This window comes from Heterodontus francisci, chromosome 25, assembly GCF_036365525.1.
Source record: "Heterodontus francisci isolate sHetFra1 chromosome 25, sHetFra1.hap1, whole genome shotgun sequence".
NCBI lineage: Eukaryota > Metazoa > Chordata > Chondrichthyes > Heterodontiformes > Heterodontidae > Heterodontus > Heterodontus francisci.
In genome coordinates, this window is record NC_090395.1 from 62,903,058 (window position 1) to 62,923,869 (window position 20,812).

Below are 20,812 nucleotides of genomic sequence, written 5' to 3' on the forward strand. Positions count from 1 at the left end.
TTGGTTCAAAAGACAAAAACAAGCCTCTTTAAATGTAAGGTGTATTTGCTTAGATGGCTTGTCACTGCTCAAATTGACTACAGAGGAATGACTATTCTAAGTTTGGTATAAAAGCTGCTGCTGGGAAAATAGATACTGACAGTAATGCCACTGTGTATGACTGCTAACTTTAGGGCATGCTGCTACAGGTTGAGACAGATGGTGGGAGTGTCACTTCCTTTCCCAAGGTACATGGCTCTACCTGAAGGCACAGCGTCCCACCTAGCAGCTTGGCTGAGAATGGGTAAAACTTAAAGCACAGTAGCTTGTTAAGCAGTTTCAGTCACAATGAGAATTCAAACCAAAAACCACAAGAATGCAAGGCAAGGCCATAATACTCTTTGTCAGGGAGCAAGCTTTATACCAAATCCAGAAACCTGAAGCAAACATTCAGCAAAAATAGTTGGAAATATGAAGGGTTACCATCAGCAGCTTTGTAAGGTTCTATAGACAACTGATATTTAACCTAATTAATCGGTATGAAATTCTTTTGTCTGCTATTTTAGCAAAGGCAATAACCAACCACTAACTCATTTAGCCACAATTTAAACTCAAGCAGCCATTTTCAGTCAACATAAAACAAAGCAATGGCTCATTGACAAGCTTTCATAATTCATCAATATTTTCCCTGAACGAACTAGTGAATGAATCAATCCCATGTCATTGTATAATCCAGTCCATTATCGGTTAAGCTACCAAAACGAATTAACAAATTGGTGGACAGAAAATCCATCGCTGCATGATTTAAACGGGGGCAGTCCTTTTTTTTCATTTACTTGTAGTTTTCCTTTCTACACAGTTTGATATCTTTCTGTAAATATTTCCAACTGGAAGAGTAGGCAAATGAGTGACAGTTATCTCCAAGTTTGGTACCAATGAAGTGGCTGAAATATAACAGTGTTGCACCACCCTAAGTATTTTCCATTAGATTTCTCCTATTGATACTGAAACTACTCTGGATCTATCAGCTGCCACCCACACTGGAACAAAAAAAAAAGAAGCCTTGCACTAACAAATTATTTGAAGTATATAAAATCACAAAGATAATCTACAAATATCATTTTGGAATTTACACTGCAAGGAAGATATAAATTGTATAGCCTATAAAAGTGGTTACACCTTAGTAAAACAGTCAGAAGGTATTATTTATCAGTAAAATACTCTTTTCATTTCACAAATAAAGTTTCCAATAAAGGTTTATCAGAATATTGTAAGAATAAGTTCTTCCTGTCATGTGACGGGATGTAAATTTGGATATGGCAAAATTTGGCAGCAAAAGCAGCAGTAGGGAAACCAAATATGCAAACCAATGAAAGCAAACTTGTTCACGTTAAACTACAAGAAGATACCAAAAATTAACTAAAATTCAAGAGTTAAGTTTTCTTCGCAATTGAAGATTTTACATCTATCTTGTTAGTGATTGGGTATTTTAATTATCTTTTAGTAATTGTGGTTTGTTTAAAAGTATTTTTTCATCAACAAGTGTTCCAACTTAAACTTCTATTACTGTGAATGCAATAGTGTTCAATGTACAAATAATAAAGCACACTTTTTAAGAATGCCATTCTGTTAAATCAGATTTTTTTTTTACCTGAGAATTTTTTACATACCAAAGGCAAAATTTTAACTTGCTCTAGTTTTATGGTCCAGGATGTAACAAATGCTTTGGGACCAGATGACTTTCATAAATCTTTGCGCTCTTGGTTTATGATATTAGTCCTGTGTCACAATGCTGGTTATCTATAATACTCCATTCACACAACAGTAGTTAAAAACAAATAATAAATTGTGGACGCTATTATGGTGTTTTATAACTATTTGCAAATTTGTTGCTTACATAGACAGCCTATAGAAACTTTGATGCACACATATTTCTCCTGGCAAACTAGTATTGATCTGTGATGATTCAACTGTAAAGATCAAATTTAGCTTGACTATTCTTATGGAGATAAATAACAACTATCTATAGCTGAATGCTATTGCAATCTTAAAAATTACAAGCTCCCACAGCAGTGCCCATTCCAAGTATTATGGGTGCTCTTGTGCTCTGTACAACTTTAACTAGCTGGAATTCTGACTCAAAATGCTCCTATTTGTAATGCAGCTATTTTACTTGATTTACTTTTTGGCAAATTCTATTTAATTCCTCCAAAAAAGCATGAACATATCATCTTATTAATCAAAGAAATATGCTTTCAGATCATGTTCAAGTTTTCAGAATCTCCATATCATGTGATGTTTCCAGCTAAAAGTTATCTGGTATTTTGACATCTAACCCATTAGACCTGTGCAGACAAGATTGTGAGGTTTGGTTGCACTAATATTTTCATATAATTGCTGTTTTTCTTAGTAAAAATGAGGACATACTCAGATTGCATTCCCAAATAATTACATTTACCTTGCTGTTCTACATTCAAAACATTCCCAGTTACATTTGAAAAAAATAACTTAATGCAGTATTTATTGGTCACATCATAATTTCACTTACTGCTGAAAGCAAAAATGTCTAATCCACTCTCCAGAAAATACTCAGTGGATGACTTGTTCTAAACAATGACTATAAAAGTATGAGTTGAAAAGGGTTCTTCTCTATCACAAGCCTAGGTCTAGTTAAAGCCATTGGCTCAGATCGTATAATATCATTGGCTTTTTTATGCCTATCTGTATTGCTGTCTTAACTACCCTGCCCACTGATACCACCATTTCCTTATGTCTTCATCCCATTAGATGTTATATTTACCTAAAGCTTAATTTAAAAAAATAAAGATGAGCAAGTCTGGTAAAAGGGCTAACAAGTTTAATTTGGTTATTTTCTCTACCCAGAATCTTGCTAATATGTTAAAATATTATTGCACCACCCCAAAAGAAGAAAATGTTTTGCTTAAATAAAGACAGAAAATGCTGGAAATACTCACCAGGTCTGGCAGCATGTGTGGAGAGAGGAACAGAGTTAGCATTTCAGTTCAATGACCTTTCATCAGATAAAATTTTAACTTTGTGACTCTCTCCACAGATGCTAAGTATTTCCAGCATTTTCTGTCTTTCTTTTGGATTTCCAGCATCGGCAGTATTTTAGAAACATAGGAACATAGGATCAGGTGTAGGCCATTCAGCCCATCGAGCCTGCCCTGCCATTCAATATGATCATGGCTGATCATTCACTTCAATTCCTTTTTCCAATGCTATCCCCATATCCCTTATGTCATTTGTATTTAGAAATCTGTCAATCTCTGCTTTAAACATATTCAATGACTGAGCTTCTACAGCCCTCTGGGGTAGAGAATTCCAAAGATTCATAACCCTCTGAGTAAAGAAATTTCTCCTCATCTCTGTCCTAAGTGGCTTCCCCATTATTTTGAAATTGTGTCCCCTGGTTCTAGACTCCTCAACCAGGGGAAACATCTTATCTGCATCTACTCTGTCTATCCCTTTAGGTATTTTGTAGGTTTCAATGAGATCACTTCTCATTCTTCGAAACTCTAGAGAATACAGGCCCAGTTTCCCCAATCTCTCTTCATAGGACAGTCTCGCCATCCCGGGAACAAGTCTGGTGAACCTTCGTTGCCCTCCCTCTATGGCAATAATATTCTTCCTAAGGTAAGGGGACCAAAACTGCACACAGTACTTCAAGTGTGGTCTAACCAAAGTTCTTTACAATTGAAGCAAGACTTCACTACTCCTGTACTCAAATCCTCTTGCGATAAAGGCTGACATACCACTAGCATTCCTAATTGCTTGCTGCACCTGCATGATAGCTTTCAGTGGCAAGAACACCCAGGTCCCATTGCACATCTACACTTTCTAATCTCTTACCATTTAACAAATACTCTGCACATCTATTCCTCCTACCAAAGTGGATAACCTCACATTTTTTCACATTGTATTCCATCTGCCATGTTCTTGCCCAAGACTGTCCAAATCCCCTTGAAGCCACTTTGCATCTACCTCACAACACTCATTCCCACCTAGTTTTGTGTCATCTGTGAACTTGGAGATGCTACATTTGGTCCCCACATCCAAATCATTGATATATATTGTGAACAGCTGTGGCCCAAGCACGGATCCCTGCGGTACCCCACTAGTCACAGCCTGCCAATGTGAGAATGAACCGTTTACCCATTTATTCCTACTCTCTGCTTTCTGCCTGTTAACCAATCCTTAATCCATGCCAGTATATTACCTCCTATCCCATGTGCTTTGATTTTGCTAACCAACCTCCTGTGGGGGACTTTATCAAAAGCCTTCTGAAAACTCAAGTATACCACCTCCACCAATTCCCCTTTATCAAATCTGTTAGTAACATCCTCAAAAAACTCTAACGGGTTCGTCAACCATGATTTCCCATTCATAAATCCATGTTGACTATGCCCAATCAAATCATTATTATCCAGGTGTCCATTTATCACATCCTTTAGAATAGATTCTAGCATTTTCCCAATGACTGATGTAAGGCTAACAGGTCTGTAATACTCTGTTTTCTCTCACCCTCCCTTCTTAAATACTGGGATGACATTTGCAACCTTCCAATCTGCAGGAACTGCTCCAGAATCTATAGAATTTTGGAAGATGATCACCAATGCATCCACTGCATAGCTACCTCTTTCAACACTTTGGGATGTAGACTTATCAACCTTCAGCCCCATTAATTTCTCCAATACAACCTTTTTACTAATACTAATTTCCTTCAATTCCTCATTCCCCCATATCACTTGGAGCTCTAATTCTGGGAGATTTCTTGTATCTTCCTCAGTGAAGACAGATACAAAGTAATCATTTAGCTTCTCTCCCATTTCTCTATTCCCTATTATAAATTCTCCTGACTCTGCCTGTAATGGACCCACATTTGTCTTCGCCAAACATTTCCTTTTTACGTACCTATAGAGGCTTTTACAGTCCGTTTTTATATTTTTTGCCATCTTACGTTCATATTTTATTCTCCCTTTCTTTATCAGCTTCTTCATTCTCCTTTGCTGTATTCTAAAATCCTCCCAATCCTCAGGTTTACTACTATTTCTGGCAATTTTATAGGCCTTTTCTTTTAATCTTATACAATCCTTAACTTACTTTGTTAGCCACAGTTGACTGCCTTTACTTTTGGGGTTTTTGTGCCTTGAAGGAATGTATAGTTGCTGTAAACTATGTAATATTTCTTTAAAGACTATCCTTTGCTTATGTACTGTCATACCTTTTAATATATTTTCCCAATCCACCTCATCCAATTTGCCCCTCATATCTTTATAATTTCCTTTGTTCAAATTTAACACCCTGGCTTCAGATTGAACTACCTAAACATTTCAAACATAATGTAAAATTCCATCATATTATGATCATTCATCCCTAAAGGTTCTTTTACAACAAGATTATTAATTAGCCCTTTCTCATTACATAAAACTAGATCTAGAATGGCCTGTTCTCTAGTTGGTTCCTCAGCATACTGCTCTAGAAAACTGTCCCTAACACACTCCAGAAACTAGTCTTCCACAGCATTAGTGCTCATTAGGTTTATCCAGTCTATATGTAGATTGAAGTTACCCATAATTACTGTATTACCCAGGCCACATGCTTCTCTAATCTCCTGATCAATACCATGCCCCACACTACCACTACTGTCTGCTGACCTATAAACAACTCCTACCAATGTTTGCTGCCCCTTGCTGATTCTAAGTTCCACCCAAACAGATTGCACATTTTGTTCTTCCAATCTGCAATCCTCCCTTACTAATGTAATTGATCTCATCCCTTATTATGAGTGCAACACCAGCTCCTTTTCCTTTTTGCCTGTCCTTCCTAAATGTCAAATATCCTTGAATATTCAGTTCCCAGTCTTGGTCACCCTGTAGCTATGTTTCTGTTATGGCAATTAGATCATACCCATTTACCTCTATTTGTGCCTTTAAATCGTCTATCTTGTGAATGCTGTGTGCATTCAGGTAGAATGCCCTTAACCTTGTCTTCTTGGCATTACTCTGCATTCTAAGCCTAGTTGATGCTCGCCTTTGTTTCCCCTGCCTTCTCATGTCACTTGCTACTTTTCTACCTCCTGTTACCAGCTTTACTTCCTTCCAATTTGAGCTACCCCTCAGGTTCCCATCCCCCTGACAAGGTAGTTTAAACCCTCCCCAACTGCACCAACAAATCTCCCTGCGAGGATATTAGTTCCGGTCCTGTTAAGGTTGCTCTTTATAAAAGGGTCACTTGCTAAGTGTCGGCTCTGGCTTAATGGTAGTAGTCTTGTTTCCAAGTCAGATAGTTGTGGGTTCAAGTTGCCTTCTACAAACTTAAGTGCAAAATTTAACTTAACACTCCAATGCAGAACTAAGGAAGGGAGATTAAAAGGCACTATTTCAAAGAAGAGCAGCAGAGTTCTCTCCAGTGTTCGAGACAATGTTTATCCACACCCAACATAAAAAAACACATTCTCTGGCCATGATCACTTTGTTATCTTTGGGACCTTGCTGTGCACATATTGGCTGCCACATTTCCTATATTATTAGTGACTGCACTGCAGAAAGCACTTCATTATCTGTAGAACACATTGGGATATATGTGGAAAGTGCAATATAAATGCAAATCTTTCTTTAAGTATTCATAAGTCTTTATTACAGAGCAATCAAGAGAAATTCTTGCAGATTTCTTCAAGATGTAACAAAGATGGCATTCACTATTCCCAGTTACACTAGGCTTAGTCAAGATATAAAAGTTTAAACAGTACTCTGTCAGACAGTAGCAGTCTTGAAGGGGATGTGAGAAGCAACTGTATTTTCCTTATTAACCAAATTTAAGTTGGCATCCCTCATCTGACTCAACTCCTAAAGCCAACTGAATCCAACCCAAATCCCAGTATAAACTCACACAATCAAATTAATCATCTTATAGTTGACTTGCTCACATTTAATATGAAGAAGATTGAAATATATGCAGATAAAATATTAGATTTTTAAGATGTCAACAAAATAAATAAAATGCTAACACAATTGAATGAATTTACAAATGTGAGTGTTTTACTTAAACCTTTAAAAATCTGACACTTCTAACTTCATAACCCATATATGTCAATCCTCTCTATGTTAAGATTGGTCGACATGTCAGCTATGAATTCATTCACAACAGTATGTGAACTGACCCTGGCGGATAGGTTTGGCAGTTGCCATTAGATTTAGTCGGGTCGGGATTACCATCTGGAGTCAGATAAATCAGGAATTTGGAAGTTAGGAATATATGAACAGGAGAAGGTCATTTAGCCTCTCAATATTCACAATCGATCTAGCATCAATTGCCATTTGTGAAAGAGAGTTCCAAACGCTGCCACTCTTTGTGTGTAGAAATATTACCTAATTTCATTCCTGAATGGTCTGGTACTAATTTTTAGACCATACCTCCGAGTCGTAGATGAAATCTTCATTGGGCTATTTTGCCCAAAAACTTCTTACAGCTGAATTAGAAAATAAACCCTTTCATTTATATAGCACATTATTCCAGGTTATCAAAATGCCTTACAACCAATGAATTACTTGTGAAGTGCAGTCACTATTGTTAACTTCGCAGCTAATTTTCACACAACCAAACCCTATAAAGAGCAAATAAATGAATGGCTGTTTAATCTGACTTTGGTGTTTTTTGTTCAGGAAGGAATGTCGGTCAGGATTACAGAAAATGTCTTCATATTTCCTACATACAACAGTGGCTACATTTCAAAAGTACTTCATTGGCTGTAAAGTGCTTTGAGACGTCCGGTGGTTGTGAAAAGTGCTATATAAATGCAAGTTTTTTTTATATAAGTTCAGTGATTGGAAGAAAACATTTTTATTTCAGATGGATTCTAATTGGCGGGTTTGCATTTATTAACAATAACAGATTTGAACTGTGAAAAGTTTGAAAGCAAAATCTATCCCATAATCTTTCACTTACCCTTTTTTTCTCAATTTACATTATTTCCTTGATTTCAACTTTGAGATTCCATTTCTTGAGGCATATACGCTATTTAAATACTCTGTTAATAATGTCAATAAGAAAATCAACGCTAGTGTTTATACTCGAAATGCCTGCATGTGGTTGAGATATTGATTGAGTGTGTATATTTAGTTTGTATTCTAAACAGATGGCTATATATTTTATATATTCACTGAAGGGTTGTATGTGTTGCTTACATTCTGACTAAGGAAGTATATATATGCTAAGACTGTGTATGATATCCGTATTGTAGAGATGGACATACTGTCTCTGACATCATATATCCATTTTACATTGTGCTGAGCATAGAGACCACTCCTGAAAAAGAATAAAAGAATCAAATTATCCAGTGATATGTACTCAGTAACTGGAATCAAGCAACAATTCAAGATTTTTGGCAAAGTTCAAATTTGATATAGTTTATTGTGGGTTTTTGTTCATTCTAGGGATGTGGGCATTTATTGCCCATTCCTAGTTGCCCTAAGAATGTAGTGGTGGTCCTTCTTCTTGAACCAGTTTTGATACAACTGAGTGGTTTGCTAGGCCACTTCCAAAGGTAAATTAAGTGTCAACTTGGACTAATGGTGGATATAATGATATAGTCTAACTGACAGTGAATATAATGCCTATTTTTTAACTGATGACAGATATGTTAATTTATTTTATTTATTTAGAAATACAGCACTGAAACAGGCCCTTCAGCCCACCGAGTCTGTGCCAACCATCAACCACCCATTTATACTAATCTTGCACTAATCCCATATTCCTACCACATCCCCACCTTCCCCTACCACCTACCTATACTAGGGGCAATTTATAATGGCCAATTTACCTATCAACCTGCAAGTCTTTGGCTGTGGGAGGAAACCGGAGCACCCGGCGAAAACCCACACAGACACAGGGAGAACTTGCAAATTCCACACAGGCAGTACCCAGAATTGAACCCGGGTCGCTGGAGCTGTGAGGCTGCGGTGCTAACCACTGCACCACTGTGCTGCCCTGACTAAGGGTGGGTATGGTGTTTATACTCGGGGTGGATATCCTGCTTATAGTCTGACTGAGATTGAATACGCTGCTAATATAATGGAGGGTGGATGTGCTGCTTATCATTTGACTGTTGGTGGATATAGCGTTTATCATCTGTGGGTGGGTGTAGTGTTTATACTTTGACTGAAGGTGAATTTGATGCGTATACTCTGAGGATGATTGCGATGCTTATATTCTGTCTGAGGATGGTTAAGGTGCTTATACTCTAACTGAGGGTTATGCTAATTGAAGGTGAAATTGATTTTTATACTCAGAATAAATATGGTGCTTATACACTGACTGTGGGTGGATATCGTGTTGATACACTGAGTAGGGTTGAAAATTGTGTTAGGATACTGATGGGGTGGAAATGGTGTTTAGATGTTGATCGAGGATGAATATGATGGCAATGCTCTAACTGAAGTTGGATATGTGTTTATCCTTTGAGAGGTGTTTATATTTCGATTGGGAGTAAATAATGCATATTCTCATACACAGAAATATGTAGAAGTTACAACATGGAAACAGGCCAATCGGCTCAAACAGTCCTTTTTGATTTATACTCTCCATGCTAGAAAATAATCTAAATCACATTTATCCACCATGTTCGCATATCCCCTCATTCCCCTTTCCTTCATCCACTATCCAAATGTGAATATTGACAAGTTAAGATTTGTTTCCTGCAACATTAATGCACAGTTTGCTGTAATGTACGTGAGTGTAGGCAAAATGTTCGAAATTCTCTGCGCTAAAGAAAGGGACACCATACTTCAGGGACATCCCTATGATCTTCAGTTCTCTGTATCACTGACATCTGCCAGGGCAATAGGGGCTCCATAAGAAACCATTGCACATACCTACCATCAGACAGAGTATTTTGCAAGAGTTTTCCAAGAAGGGACTAAAATAATTAGCTTGTGTGGTCTGATTCTAGTTTTATTCTTCTTAATTACTGTGCTGTTTTAATGTATTGCTGTGTGGATTTGATTCTAAATGTTATTTCAACTTTAAATATATCAAACAAAATAGATTTAGCCTGTTTGCTTTGGACTGTCAACTTGTTATTTTCTGCCTTTGAAGATTGCAGAATAAGGTGATGGGCACCCCATGTATTCTCCAGGAAATGATTTGCCATGATTTGCCTTTATTGATTACACTTGAGCATTCTATCCATTGGGTGAATAGTGATGCATGAGAGCAAATGTTGAGGGATAAGCTTAAACTGTAACATCTATGTTCATTTTTATTTTATCTAAAATCTTAACTACAAAAACAGTGATAACTCACGGGACACACATAATGGTAGCCTTTAAGGTACCTTACTATTAATTTAATTATGGCTATTATTTAATTATTTTTTTGAATGCATTACAATTAACTATACATCTAATTTTAATATTAGTAGCAGGTACTGAGGCTTATATAGAACACTTGACTTTGTTGTTTAAAATATTGTAGCATTCAAAGGACAATGGAAATGAAGTTCTGGGAACTTTTTTAAGGGAATATATGTTTTTATCAATGAGTTTATTCTGCTGTTGAAAATTAATGTAACAAACTTGACAATTTTTGTAATTGGCAATCAAGACCATCTTTTCGGCATATAGCTCTGTCCAGTTGATACCTGTTGCAAGTGCTTCCTGCGCAAGTGCTTCCTGTGTTACGCAGGAAGCACTTTGTCCTTAATTTTTTTTTATTAATAAACTTTATTGGTGTAATTATATATGAAACTAAATTACAGTATTCATCTTCAAATTACAGTTTTGCTTGATTACCATCAATGCAAGACAAACTTTGCAGACAATGCAAGGATTGCACCTATCATGACTTCTTGTCCACTGTTGCAACACCACATCTACAAAAAAGAGGAAAACTGGTAGTATTCGGTTAAAAAAAGGAGTCGCATCACCTAGGCTTCTTTTAATTCTCATTCATAAATATTTATGATTGGGATAATAGAATTTTCCACCCACTTTTGTTGATTTTTTAATTGTTTTCTTTTAACAATGATGATTCATTACCTTATCAAGATACAGTTTGAAGAAGTCACTATGACTAATTGTTTGGGAGCTAAATTGACGTTGAACTATAGTCGGTAACCAAGTAACTGTTCCAAACTTGTGCCCTCAAAATTATCACATTCTGTTTAAACAAAAACATTTAAACATTGTACGTAACAAAAGGATATTAGTAATTTTCAGTTTTAAATAATGGTTTGATCTTTAAAATGGATCTGAAGATATGAAATCTCTTTTTCAATAATCCCACAAAGAAATTCCATCAACTTTTAGGCATTAATAAGACAAATCAGTTGTTCAGCATCTAGCATAGAACATTCCTTGTATTAGCTAAGACAAGAATTAACAGTTTATTTTCATTGTCCTGCTTTTATAATCTCCCACAATGTTAGAATTCAAAATTTAACAAATATTTTTAAATGTTGAAAAATAGGATTAATCAAATTCAAATTTAAAATAAACCCACATTTTCAAGAAGCCTATTTGATGTCTTTTATTTCAAAATCATGAAATATAAAAAATACTGAATTAACTAAACAGAAAATAGTTAACAGATCAGATTACTTTAATTAGAAATGAACTTTGTTAATTCCATTTTATTTTCTTACTGATTAACTTATATAAATGTTAAATTTTAAATATTTGTCACTTTAAAAAAATCAAATAAACATAAAAATCAAAAGAATAAAATACAATTTTCACAATATTTATTTGTTAGCTACACACTTCAATTTAAATACATAATTTGTTAAGTATATACCAATGGTATCTTCTTCATTCTAATTATAACTTAGTATTAAAATAGTATTTTGAACTCCAGAGATTCTTGGTAAAAGTAGAAACGGAAATCCCTCATAATACTATCTTATAACAAAACTTTAAGAAAATTTTCAGCGTCTTTACATTCTTATATTTCTCACAAACAAATGTGACTCTAAAGTATTGCTGGGTTGCTGCAAAACTTACTGAAATCTGCATGCAAATATATTTTGAGTTTATTGTTGCTGATGACTGGAATTTTCTCCTAATGTTTGCAACTGCCTACTTAGATACATCATGAGTGTGTGAAATGTATTTTCCGTGTTGTTAACATTTAAGTCTGGGCAATAAATGGATAGAACTGGACCTTGTCTTCAGCAAGACGAGTCAAAACTGTATGGTGATGTGGTTTGCTTTATTAAGTGTATATCTTCTTAGAATTACACATAATGTTTAACTATATTTAATCACGTATAAGTATGTAGGAATTCCCCCAAAAATAATTAATTACTCAGTCTGCATAGTAATAGCAAAACGCGTTCATCATTTCTGTAACTGTACGAAAAGTATTTGTTTTGCTTTGCCAAAACACTGCAAAAAGCTGCAATTTGCAGTTTATCATGAGCAAAGCATGGATTGAGTAATAATCCCCTAACACCCACCCTGTGCACTCATGAAAATAGAGACAATTAAAAATGTCACACTCCAGCAATTAACGTTTGTAATTTTGCAACAAAAAAGTAAACTTCAAAGGTTTACAAAAAACGAATCTAAATTATATTTTGCATGTAATGGCTCCAGATTTCATTTTAAAAAATGGGTCAATGACACGTGCATTGCCAGGAAGATTTACTGGGGTAATTTATGGGGAAATTATTGACTCAATAATATATTTGAGAAACAAAAAGAGAAAAGCTGGATTCTAACTAGGAAATTATGACTATCAATTCAAATATGCAGCAATTAATCAAGCATAAAATTATTCTGAATGGAGCTCATCCCACGCTCCTCTCGCCCACCCCCTTCCCCCCCCCAATCGCACGTGCTCCAGTTCCTGCCCGGGCTGGCCTCGCGATGACGTCAGCGGCGCGCTGATTGGCTGGCGGCGTTGCAACACTGTGCATCCAATTGTGATGTCAGTGGGGGGGGGGTCCCCCACGCGGCAAGAGAAGTGGCGTTTGCTGGGCGGGGATTGGTCGGGAGCCGCGTGATGGAACGTCAGGTTGCTCGGTGACGGCTGCGCGCTGGATACACAGCCGGTGTATCAATCAATCAAACAGGGCCCGCGCAGGCGCTGCTTGTGTTCCTTCCCTGGCTCTTGTTGCACACACAGAGGGAGCCCCAGCGCACCAGAGACAGACGGAGCTCATTCGCCAGCCGAGTCATATAATCAACACACACACACATACATATACTGACAGACATGGAGCTTCTCTGTATGGAAAATGCCCCTAGAATCCAGCGAGCTTTCCCGGACCCTACACTCCTCTCTGACCACCGAGTCCTGCAAAACCTGCTGCACACCGAGGACAGATACATTCCCAGGACTTCTTATTTCAAATGTGTCCAGAAAGAAATCGAACCTTACATGAGAAAAATGGTTGCATTTTGGATGCTGGAGGTAAAGCAAAAAATACTTTCTTAAAAAAAAAACGAGTGCAGCACTATCCAATATGCAGCATTCTTAGTGTGTGGTTATCTCAGGAGCCTTGCAGAAGTATTTGGGGTGGAATCTATGTCAGTGTCACATCCTTAATTTTTATTTTTTTTAAGTAATTTAAAATGTTGCTTCTGAAGGCATATTGGACAAGGCGTCGCTTTTGTAGTAACTGCGTGCAAGTTTAACAAGCTTTTCCAAGCACACAGATCTTCTAAGAATCGAATGCAAAATTGTGCTGAATTTTTAAAAGTATTTTTTCCAAAATTTATAAAGAACTGATGATGGCTGATAAACAACATGCTGTCGCCATGTTGACTCGACTTCCAAAAAAAAAACTTTTCTGCGTTTCTCTGGACTCTTCAAACGTCGCTTCAGCCTTATTAATAGCAGAATCAGTAACTACAATGTTATTAATGGGTGTTTGTAAGATGTTGCATTTTTATTCTCCGTCTCACAAGTTGTTCTTTGCATTGAGTCCGCCGTATTTAACTCCTAGGCTCTTAATGGTTGGTGCAGAGAGCGAGTTAGACCACCCAAAACTCTTACATTATACCTTAAATTTCCTCCGTCCAACAAAACGGTTCGTTATCGTGTCCTGACCCCAACTAAACTTCAGGATTTCTTGTTTATTTACATGTGAAAATTGTCTCCGGCCGTGCAACTGTCTAATTTTCACGATTTTTTGAAACTTTATTTCGAACAAAAGGTAACTCTACTGGCAGCCACGCGATATTTTTTATTTAATTTAATTTTAATATTTTAGAAAATACGCAGTCGTCAGGGGGAAAGAGGCTTGTTGCCCAGAAATGTTAAATCCTGCAAAAAGCGTATTTTGGGCAGAAATTGAGCGTGTGGAAAAGGTCGAAAAGGGTAGTGTTTTTGACTCGTTTTGCAAATTGCTGGGGTTTGTTAGTTAAATTCGCAATGGTTTCAAAATGCAAATGATTGTCATGATTTTAGGCTTTTGAAAACAAATGAGTGTTTTAACTGCTGACCCTACTTTTCGTCATTTTTGCCTATTCTAGGTGTGCGAAGAGCAGAAATGCGAAGAGGAAGTCTTTCTGTTGGCTATGAATTATCTGGATAGATTTTTATCTTCGGTTCCCACTAGAAAATGTCACCTCCAGCTGCTAGGGGCAGTCTGCATGTTTCTAGCATCAAAACTGAAAGAAACGATCCCCTTGACAGCTGAAAAACTCTGCATTTACACAGACAATTCAATCACCCCAGAAGACCTCCTGGTAAATTCACCAATATTTCAGCAATATGACACGTATTATTTTTGTACTTTAAAAAAAAAATCTATTGCAGAGCCTCTCTGAGAAAGACCAGGTCAAAGATAAGATTAACTTTGTAATTTGTTTCACATTTTAATTGTTTTAACTTTTAAGTTCCTGAGCACCTGAACATAAAGTGCTAAATTTGTGTCTACTGCGGAAGGTCTCCGACACTAAATAAGGATAATTTGTCATTTGTGCTGGCGGTGGCTGCAATTATTGATCAGAGTTTAGCCTAGTCTGACACTCATGACTAAGCATCTGGCGCCCTCTGGTGCAGGTTTGCAATCCCACCCTCGTACCTACGTGTTTCAATTGAAGCACGGCGATAATAATTTTACAATTATTAATCATTCGTTCCAGTTTCTCTAACAGTGAAATATGATCCGTGCAGCGCTAGTTACAGAGTATGGATAGTGTAAGATGCATTGGATTTTGGACTACATATTTATAAGCACCTTATATCATAATCTGAATGAAAAATCAAATTGTTTTAGATGTGTTATGTGTTGTGAACTTTATACATGCCTATAAATCTGCCTCTGCAGGGCTTAAATTCTGGGGCATCCACAACTTAAAAGAATATGTTTACATTTTTAAAAAAACTTTATATGGTGATATGCTCTTAGATCACCAGGCTCCACTCCACACCAGCGTGATCCTTCAGGGACAGCTGGGGTACAGAGCCTGTTGCATCTGTCTGTGTGCAGTGCACTACTATAGTAACTGGGTCAGCAGGTCCACACACATGTAGTTTCCTCATCTAGCATCCTGCAGCGATGGAAGGTTCTTTTTGTTTCCCCTTAGAGTCACACTTTTCTTTTGCAGCAATACCATAGCTATTCCTCTGACATACTGCAGGGCATTCTTGTAACTCTACTTTGGAACAGTTGTTATAAATGTTGTGATAAGTTTACACTAGAGTTGCTTCTTGCACCAGTTAAACCAACTTAGAATTAGAAACAAGGAAGGGTGAAATTTGAATGACTGGATGCTAAAACAGATGTCAGCTGGTGAACCTCATAATTACATGAAATGTGAAATTCTGTTTCTTAAACTCTTACAATACCTAATAAAGTGGAGCTCATGAATGCAGTTAGCTGCACACATGCAGAGCTTCAAGTGTTAATGCAGAGCATGGCAACACCAAGACATGTTGCTGGATCTTGTGTAAGATAAGTGATTAGTGGTTATGTGGCCATTTACATGGCAGCTTCTTTCCTTGGACTCCTATCACAATTCCGCACATTGTCAAATTTTGATGAAGCTCACTAACTCTCTGGTCTTTTTTTTATCTGCTTCCATTTACTGCTCATAATATCCCAGATCTATATGTACAGAACTTTAAAGAGCAAAGCAAAAATGTAGGATTCTACTTTCTGGTAAGTAAGAATTATTAGAAAAATGACAGGCCTGCCTCTGTTACTTCTTCTCTGGTGAGCTATCCGATTATCATGAAAACAATTAACTTTCAGGGCAGTTTTATTTGTTGGACTTGTGTCCAAAAGGATTTCCAGCTGTCGCAGATTTCAATTCTCTAGCCAGATGCAGTAGATATATTAACACCTGTGTTGATTTTGTGCCCTGTGGGTGTACAGAATGGTTCATAGCAGAGAGATATCTGAACAGTGTGACTTGGTGTAAATCAAAGTGAATCCAGTAATTGTCCACATAAACCGGACTAGCTCTCTACTAAGTATGTGGGTCACGTCTCCACAGGATTAATGCTGAGCCATACAGAATGAGTTCGTTGAGCTCATTTTGCCTCTGTCCCTAAAGTCAGGGTGGTGGGGGGGGGGGCAGGGCAATCACCTATTTTTCCCATTCCTTATCACAATCCAGTGACTTGCTAGGAAGTGAGTGTTGGTCAGGACAGGAGCAGTCCCACGAGCTCCCTAACTTTTATCTACTTGCATATACTGCTCCTAACATCCGGAATCTTCACTACAGGAATTAACTTGCAGGAATGGAGAATTCATGAGGAGGACATTATTCAACTTGAGAAAGAAACATCAATTTCTTTATCATGAATGAAAACATTTTGTTCACCTTTCCCATTCCCATCCACACGGTGGAATGGCGAGCATTAATTCCCATTCGGAGTGCCTAGGTTAGGAATGGTGTCCTCAGTTTCCCCCCTCCCCCCTACTCAGTAGCTTTGCTGTTTCTCAGGATACTTGATTGTTTTTTTTCAATAATAGACTGCTCCACTGGGAAATATGAAGTCTGCACACTCTCAACTGTGGCAAGGATGGGAATTTTTCAATTTGGTTTTTAATAGTTTTCCTCACTTCACTTGGGTCTCTGAACAGCAGTCGTTTCAAACTTCTGCTAGTATCACTTTGTAGCCAGCTGTTAATGGGTGTGCAAGAACACACTGGCCATTGCTTGGAACTGATATTTTTCTTCCCCTTTTGAGAAAGCACTTTCCTCAATGACTGAGCAAATTCTAAAGAGCTCTGTATGTTGAAAACTGTAGGTGTGATCTCTCATCCTGTCACTCTTTTTAGTGTGCATCCATTGCCCCTAAATTTATATTTTATAATTCTGAAGTACTGCCACTTGCCTCCTTCATAAAAAGGATGTAGAGGCACTTGAGAGTGCAGAAGATATTAACGAAGATAGTAGCTGAATTGAGAGGTGATAGTTATCAGGAATCATTGAACAGGTTGGGGCTCTTTAAGGGCGGTGCAGTGGTTAGCACCGCAGCTTCACAGCTCCAGGGACCCGGGTTCGATTCTGGGTACTGCCTGTGTGGAGTTTGCAAGTTCTCCCTGTGACTGTGGGTTTTCGCCGGGTGCTCCGGTTTCCTCCCACAGCCAAAGACTTGCAGGTTGATGGGTAAATTGGCCATTGTAAATTGCCCCTATTGTAGGTAGGTGGTAGGGAATATGGGATTACTGCAGGGTTAGTATAAATGGGTGGTTGGCACAGACTCGGTGGGCCGAAGGGCCTGTTTCAGTGCTGTATCTCGAAATAAAAAAAATTATCTAGAAAAGAGAAGACTGCAGGGTCACCTGACAAAGGTCTTTAAAATTGAGAGTTTGATCGAGTAGATGTGAAGATGTTTCCACTTGTGAGTGAGACCAAAACTAGGGGCCATAAATATACGATAGTCATAAATAAATCTAATAGAGAATTCAGAAGAAACCCCTTTACCCAGAGAGTGGCTAGAATGTGGAGGCAAATTGCATAGATCTATTTAGAGCAAAGCTAGATAGGATATGAGGAATAAAGGAGTAAGAGGGTGTGCTGGTAGAGTGAGATGAAGAGAAATGATGGGAGGCACATGTGGAACAAAAGCACCAGTATGGACAGGTTGGGCCAAATAGCCTGTTTCTAGCCTTTGCACTCTGTAGTTCTACATAATACTGAGTTGCTTACGTATAACAATACAGACAGCCAACGGTTAGGAAAAGGTACTATCTACCATCATGAGTTGCATCTTCAGCAGTCAGTACTGTTATCTTTGGGTACTGTCTCTTCCTTTCATATCTTTGAAGAGATAAGAGAAGGAAATTAGTGTTCCATAAATAGAGGGTTATCTAGTGGCGTAGCTGTGAAGTGTGTGGCGGAATACTTGTATATGGACTCTCCATAGAACAGGCTTGATGGGATTTATCCTGCTCCAGATTTAAAATTCATGAACACAGGAATTTCACCTCCAGCTATTATTTTTATATAAAATCAAATTCTTGTGACAAAATATTCTCAGTGGTGTCAACTTTGATTCATCAAATTCGTTTCCATGTCAGAAAGTTGCGAATCCAAGGTGCATTTCAGAGACTTGAGCCCATAATCTAGGCACTTCATTGTCATCCTGAGGTACATCTTTTGGATCAAATCAAGGCCTATTAGGTGGCCATAAAAATCCCATGGACATATTTTGAGAAGGCCCAGGATGTTCTCCTGGTATCCTAGCCAGCATGTGTTCCTGAACCGTAGAGTCATTATGGCACAGAAGGAGGCCATTTGGCCCGTTGAGTCCATGCCAGCTCTCTCTAGAGAAATCCAGTCAGTCCAATTCTCCCACTCTATCCCCATAATTCTGCAAATTTATCTCGCGTGTCTATCCAGTTTCCTTTTGAAATCGTTGATCATCTCCGCTTGCAACACCCTTGTAGGCAGCAAGTTGCAGGAGGTCCAATGCTATTAAAACAGATTATCTATTCATTTAACACATTGTTTGTAGGGCCTTGAGTGGAAATTGGTTACACTTCGAAAGTACTTATTTAGGTGCAAAGCATTTGAGACAGCCTGAGGTGGTGAAGCACATTCTTTTTTCCTGTCTAATTTATTAATAGCGAGTTTACTTTCAACAAATGCCTATTTATGAAATCTTATTTGTAGAGCTAAGTATTAATATAAACTTAATGATTTTCTGCTGCCACGAGCTCAGAACTTTGTCTAATATTTTCTCAAATTTGTTGCTGTGTAAGCGCCATCTATTCAAACTTTATTGGTGTACTGTTTTCAATAAGTTAATGGCCAGTGCTCATTGGTTTCCTAGTATGGTAACAAATGGGAAAAGCATGGCTGAATATCTGTATGATATATTAATACATTAAGCACTAGCATCTGTGTACGCTTCCTGTCTGAGCCACTTGACTTCCTGGTGTCAACGTTTAGTCACTTTTTTTGTCAACTTTCTTCACTTTAAATTCTATCTCCACGCTTATAATGAAAAATGCTTATGTAAACCTGTCTCTCTGCAGTCTTATCACTGAATCCACGCAATTCTCTCAATACTTTGCAAAAACATTTCATCTGCCATTTTTTCAGTAACTGAAATTTCTAATGCCCAAAATAAAGATTAACCCGATTTTATTTTTAAATATACATTTCACAATATGATTAAACTCATCCATTGAATTGTCTTTTGTGTCTTTTTTTTTTGCTTGAAGGTCACAGCCTCTCCCAAAAGCTAGGGCTTGAGTTGATATTTTTGTCCAGAGCTGTAATGCTGTGAACTGAAATGAGATTGTACAGAGTGAACATGTTCAGTCACCCTATTCTCTGGTTGCTGTAGTGTTCAGTTAGTTGAATATTTTTCTTTAGCTTCTAGCATTCTCTGTTCAAATAGTTTTAGAAATTTGGGGGGAAAAAACAGCTAAAGGATAAATTTCAAAAGCTTAAGATAAAATTGATTTATTTTAAATGAGAGTGGTCTTGTGTGTGTGCGAGAGAGATAAATGACTGTTCTGAACTCGCAACTGTCAAGTTTCATTTTTTGTAAGCTAGAAAATGAATGGAAAGAGAAACTCTGATCAGGGAGGAAGAGTTCTTTGTGTAATGTTACTTCATCTTTTATAGAAAAAAGACCAATTGAATTTTTAAGCCATTTAATTTCCTCACCTATATTATACTGATGATCAGAAAAGGCTATTGCTAATGGTTTACATCTGAGACATAGGAACGGGAGTAGGGCATTTAGTCCCTCAATCCCTTTCTGCCATTCAGTGAGACCATGGCTGATCAGATATGCTAATCTGTAACGCCTATGAGATGTGGGGTGGGGAGAGAGACTGAGACACAGAGAAAAACATACATTTTCTTTCCTCATTCGAATTTGATTTTTTAAAGTTGAATTTTGAAAGAAAACAAAGCCTCTTTGAAGGCAGCAAGAAGAGAAAGTTGGAGGAGGCAAATTGGCTGATGGTTAGGGGCTTCTGACCCTTCTTCACCCACTCCAGGGGAGAGGGAGTGGATGGAGGGTTAAGAGCTCGTTATTGGCATTGGAGCAAGGGATAGTGTAGGACAAATGGGTTAAGCAGGTAGTTCAAAGGGGAAGAAGTGGGAGGGTGTTGGGAAGGTAAGTTGTCAGGAAGGAGAATGAGAGGAGTTAAGGGGCACAATCGGAGCAAGGGGGCAGTTGAGAAAAAGAAAAAATTACATAACATAAGAAATAGGAGCAGGAGTAAGCCATTCGGCCCCTCAAGCCTGCCGTGCCATGCAATAAGATCATGGCTGATCTGCCCCAGACCTCAACTCCTTTCGTGCCAGCTCCTCATAGCCCTCAACTCCACGATATTTCAAAAATCTATCTACCTCCTCTTTAAATACTTTCAGTGATCTAGCCTGTA

The 20,812-nt window shown here is 37.7% G+C and overlaps 1 protein-coding gene across 1 annotated transcript in view; it reads left to right on the forward strand.

The window, feature by feature from the left end:
* The first annotated feature begins 13,054 nt into the window (after nt 1-13,054).
* Nucleotides 13,055-20,812, forward strand: part of LOC137383925 (G1/S-specific cyclin-D2-like) — a 47,102-nt gene continuing 39,344 nt past the window's right edge. The window contains exons 1-2 of the mRNA XM_068057323.1: nt 13,055-13,413; nt 14,478-14,693. Coding sequence (XP_067913424.1) covers nt 13,216-13,413; nt 14,478-14,693 — 414 coding nt within the window. The 5' untranslated portion in view covers nt 13,055-13,215. The remainder of the gene's footprint in view (nt 13,414-14,477; nt 14,694-20,812) is intronic.